Source organism: Clupea harengus, chromosome 24 (assembly GCF_900700415.2).
Source record: "Clupea harengus chromosome 24, Ch_v2.0.2, whole genome shotgun sequence".
NCBI lineage: Eukaryota > Metazoa > Chordata > Actinopteri > Clupeiformes > Clupeidae > Clupea > Clupea harengus.
Window position 1 is genome coordinate 2,964,006 of NC_045175.1, and position 5,101 is coordinate 2,969,106.

Consider the following 5,101-nt stretch of genomic DNA (forward strand, 5'->3'; position numbering starts at 1 on the left):
CCCGTGCCCCCACCAGACCGCAATCCCATGATGCCTTGCAGCTCACTTGTGCGCCGCGTGAAGAAGGCCTTCATGGCCAGTGTGGCATCTGGCCAGCAGGAGGTGCTGCCCCCCATTTTCACCAACCAAGCAACTAGCGTTGGTCAGAAGGAGGCAGAGAAGATCAAGGCCAGCAGGACCCCGTTGGAGCGGCAAACTCTGCCCTTGCTCAGGACTCCGCCGTTTCCCACCGCCCCCGCTGTCCCCACTCTCCCACAGACAATCAATTGCGGACAGTTCCGCAGTAGACTGCCCCGCCTCAAGAAGACAGCATCACTCAGTATAGATGCTGCTGTGGAAGGTGAGTAGTGAAGAATGTTATACACGTACTCAAATGCCCTCCACACAAACAGATTGTCTCATAGGCTTGCCTGGTCATAACCCATGAAAATGATCTACACACTGACAGGCCAGAAGTAATAAACGCATAGAGATTTACTGAAATGGAAATACATATTTTACTGTTTTTGATATAAATATGGAAACATATATCAGCCTACATAAACTAAACATCAGGACAGTTAAAAACAACACAGTCTGTCAAGGCAGTGTAGACAGGACGTCGGACAGACAAATGTGACCTTTGACCTCGCAGAGCCAAAGTCCGTTGAGGCCCTGTCAGGGAGGAATAAGGGAGCAAGGGAGCTGAAGGAGGTGAAGATGAAAGTGAGAGGGAAGAGGCAGGCGAGGCAGAGCCAGAAGGCCAAGGAGCTCCCAGAGCTGGCCAAACTGCCCCCCCTGCCCTGCCCAGAGCAGGCCCTCCTGCAGGCCTTCAGGTTGCTCAGCGTCGATGACTGGTAGGAGTTTAGCTAAGACAAGCTAGGCTAGGGTAACATATTTACTTTAGATCAACTATGGGTTTTTAGCTAAGATAGGCTACACTAACATATTTGCTTTGGGCAAATGGTGGTTCTTTAACAAAGACTACATTGATTATGCTTTCATATATACATTGAAGAATGGTGTTTCATTAAGAGAAGCTATGGTAACACGTTTACCTTGGGCGAGTGGTGTGTGTTGGTAGGCTAGGCTTTATTAACCCTTTACCTTTGACGGTGGGCCTTTAGCGAAGATGAGCTACTCTAGACTACTCTAACATATTTACCTTGAATAAATATGCTAACACCTTTATCAAAAAAAAAGGCTAGGCTATGCTTACATGTTTAACTTGGTTGAATGGTAAGTCTTTAGCTAAGATAGGCTAGGCTTTGCTAAAACACTTATCTTTAATGAGTACGGGCCTTCACATTTTCGAGCTTAGCTGTATATAGACTACCCAAGCCCCTTCATCCCAATGTACCTCTGAGTTGACTGATGTTGGTGTCGCTGCAGGGAGAAGAAGATCGAGGGCCTGACCTCCATCAGGTCTCTGTCTCAGCACCATGCTGAGCTGCTGCTGCCCAGACTGCATGACCTGTGTCTGGCTGTCACTCAAGAGGTGAGACGCTCCCTGCTGGAAAACATGCTAGACCCGCATGCTGCATATTACTCTGTTTCAGACAGGAAAAACTGTGTGCACTTAATGATGCTTTATAGGGTTTAATGAGTTCAAACTTCCCAATGCTACTACAATGAATAACAATAGTAGGCTATGACTCATTCAGCTTTGTGAACAGCATGAGAACAGAGTTGTAACTAACTTATATTCATTAAGCTTTCACCCTTCATCCCACCAAGGTAAAGAACCTGCGCTCCATGGTGTCCCGCACTGCCATAGTGACCCTGGCCCACCTGTACGCTCATCTGGGGCGGGGCATGGATGCGGAGGTAGAGGGCACCACCCGGGCGCTGCTGCAGAAGGCAGGAGAGGCCAGCGGCTTCATCAGGGATGATGTGGAGCTGGCGCTGGGGTACATGGTGGTCAATGTAACGCCCTCACGCAGCATGAACGCTCTCATCAACACAGGAGTCAGGTGAGAAGTAGAGATAGATATTTGGTTCATCCGTCACCCCTGGGGCTCTTTTTCCCCTGGTTCACTGTTAACCCTTCTCTCTAACCCTAACTGTTAACCCTTGCCTCCTTATTTACTGGTTCTCAGTCTCAAGAGTTTTTTTTATCTTACCTTTTATCTTTTTGTCTCACCTGTTTCTCTGTCTCACCTTGTTCCCCTTGTTCTGTGGTTCTCTGTTTTATCCAATCTCTGTCTTCATGTTTCTCTTGTTTTGTTTCATTGGTTCTCTGCTTTTCAGGCACCGTAATACAGCCGCGAGGAAGAGCACTGCTCAGCAACTGGGGAGACTGGCGGAGGTCATGGGGTCGTCACACCTCCTGTCTGGGAAAAAGGACCTGACAGAACGCTTCATCCATGCCATCTGCTGCCTGGCTGTTGACTGTGCACTGGAAGTCAGGTGAGAGCACTACTTCCTTTTTCTAAATAACCAACCAATCAGCTCTTTGAATTAAAAATATAATGATATACATTATCTTTTAGGAGGAATCCCAACCTACAGCAATACTGAATGGAATTTTCTGTCGGTGTATAAGTTTGTCATTACCACTGTTAAAAATATTGTGAAGAATTAGTGGATTCGATATTCAGGAAATATTTGTTCTGCACAGTGCATACATTTCGCTCCATGTCGTCATTGAATATGAGTGATTGGTAATGTTCTCATTCTAAATGAGTGGGTGTTGGTGTCCTCAATGGAAACGAAAGGGGGATGATGTGCTTTTGTGTCTGAAACAGGACCCATGCCCATAACACTCTGGCCTTTCTGGCCTCCCACCCCAACCTCATCAAGATGGTGGAGAGGTTTGTCCCACAGAGAGACCACATCACCATCAAGAACATTATTAACAAAGGCCAGTGCAGGTAGGTTTGATATGTCAGTGGATACCTAAAACTCTAAAACATTCAGCCATCAGTGTGAAAAAATCAACAATCTCTATTTATTATTGTTTAACCTGAAAACATACTGGAGAAAATATCTTGGTTATATGTTTTTTTTTGTTTGTTTGTTTGTTTGTTTGTTTGTTTGCAGAAATTTTAATTGAAGTGATTTAACATCAGGGCCAGATTAATGAATGATGATTGATTACAAGGAAAAGACAAAGAAAAGGAGAATACACAGGAACTTTAGACAAGCCCAGAAAGGTGGGGTGTGGGAACACTATCGACACCCACATCTCTGTAGACACAACATATTCATTCAACACTGGCAGCAGTTATAGCATTGCTCTTTCAGAGGGCATGAGCCAGCAACAGGCAGATAGAGAGGTTCAGCCGCGCCACGTTGGTCCTCCGGGTGTTGAACTGGAAAAGGGGCAAAGGTCAACACGGCAAGGGCCAGGAAGACAAGGCCAACCAGCACGAAGAATGCGCTCAGCTTCTCTACGACGGGACAGCTCTGAAAACAAATCGCAAACGCTCCAACTTTTTCACCCTGACCTCAATGGTGACAAAGGTTGCACCCCATTGCTTATAAATTACCTTATCTTTGCAATAAATATTACATGAGTCCCAATGTATACATGTATAAAATTGTCAAAAAAACAACAAAAATGACAACAATCTGTTACAAATCTGTTAAATAATATAATAATAAATAGTTTAGTCAAATAAGAGCCAAGCACCCACATTCCAGTACACACAGACAGGCTCATCCTTTAGGCCTGAAACCAAGCACCATAGCAGTTCAAAGAGATCTTCCTTTCTCTCAAGACAGCTAATGTCCTTAAAATGATAAAATATCTAATAAAAAGATATTAGTTGATGTAATTTAATCTCAGTTGATAAATCTTCACACTGGGACCTTACTCTCTTTGCAGAAGCGCCCCCTAGTGGTCTCACCAGTGACTCCGAGCTGATAACATTTAAGCTTCAAAGTGCTGAAAGGCGAGGTTGATTGGTTTGAACAGTTCCTTGTTCAATGTTTGGGTTAAGATGACTGACACCACTTTAGCTCTCATTGATGAATGTTTAGCACTTTTTTGCGCATAATTGGCTGTTGTTCTATATGTTGTGCATTTAGTTGTTGGTTATGATGACCACAGATGCTGAACCTAAGAAAAGGAATAAAGAGGAGTTATCACATTAAGTATAATTGTATAATAAATATAATTTGAGTGGTCTCAGAGGGACTGTCTTGGTGGTGTCATTCCTCAAGGGTACAAGGCAATAGGCCACTCCTTTAAGGCAACGGGCCACCCCTTTAAGATAATGCAGAAAATGTGGCAGTCTAATCCGAATTATGTCCTTTGATAGCTTTAATTTTACACCATATATTGGAGACTCAGTCTGAGTTATGATCAGTTCAGGAAACAGGTTTAATGTTGTAAAATGGTGCGTAACCAAGGGAGAGAGACACAGACGTTTACTCATACAGAGCTCAAGCTAAGAAGATTGCTTGGGTGTGGCTATAAAAGCCTGGAAGTGTGCAATATCCTGAGATTGTGAATCGCTACTTCCTGTGCAGAGTGGCTTCCTGTTTCTCCCACCGTAGGTTTTCTTCGCCTCTAAGCCAGTTGCGTTGAAATTTAATCACACTGTGGACTAACTTCGTCCTTTATTGTAGCCTGGTGTTGTGATCCTCTCCTCTTTCGCTGACCTCGAGAACTGTTGTTCACTCTAGTTCCAGGTATGCTCTGTTCTTGAATGGGTTAGGAGACCTGGTCGTTGAATTTTTATAATTATATTTATATCTAGTGTCATGTTTGTTTAGTGAGGACGCACGTTCCGGCGGCAGCCAGTGTCTCCGAGTAACATGGGTATTTATTTAAATCTCCCTATTGGCATCATTTTACCTCCGTTGGTTTTTAATTATGATTTGTGTTGCAGACACAACCCGGCTTGGTGGAGGGCTGGAGTCACCACACGAGCTGCTGTCTTGTCTTGTCGTTCTTTTGTTTTGGTTTATCGGGGTGCTTTGGTTTGTCGTGCTTAATTTGTTTTGTCTTCGTTATTGTGGTCCGTGTTTTATTTCAGTAGCCTATGGGGGCATAGTTGTGCACAGCACGCGTTTGTTCCTGTGTTCTGTTTGTATCGTTTGCATGTGTATGGTTTATGTGTAGTATTTCAGGTATCCTGTGAGAGGGGAAACTACCTTGCCCTATAATTTCTGT

At 44.2% G+C, this 5,101-nt stretch overlaps 1 protein-coding gene across 1 annotated transcript; it reads left to right on the forward strand.

Annotated features, from left to right (window-relative positions):
- The first annotated feature begins 606 nt into the window (after nucleotides 1-606).
- LOC116219024 (TOG array regulator of axonemal microtubules protein 1-like) lies at nucleotides 607-3,542 on the forward strand. The gene is made up of 6 exons (XM_031561873.2): nucleotides 607-836; nucleotides 1,372-1,477; nucleotides 1,717-1,952; nucleotides 2,230-2,388; nucleotides 2,727-2,852; nucleotides 3,022-3,542. Exons 1-6 carry the CDS (start codon nucleotides 700-702, stop codon nucleotides 3,032-3,034), a joined length of 777 nt encoding a protein of 258 aa, XP_031417733.2. The 5' UTR covers nucleotides 607-699; the 3' UTR covers nucleotides 3,035-3,542.
- The last annotated feature ends 1,559 nt before the right edge of the window (nucleotides 3,543-5,101 follow it).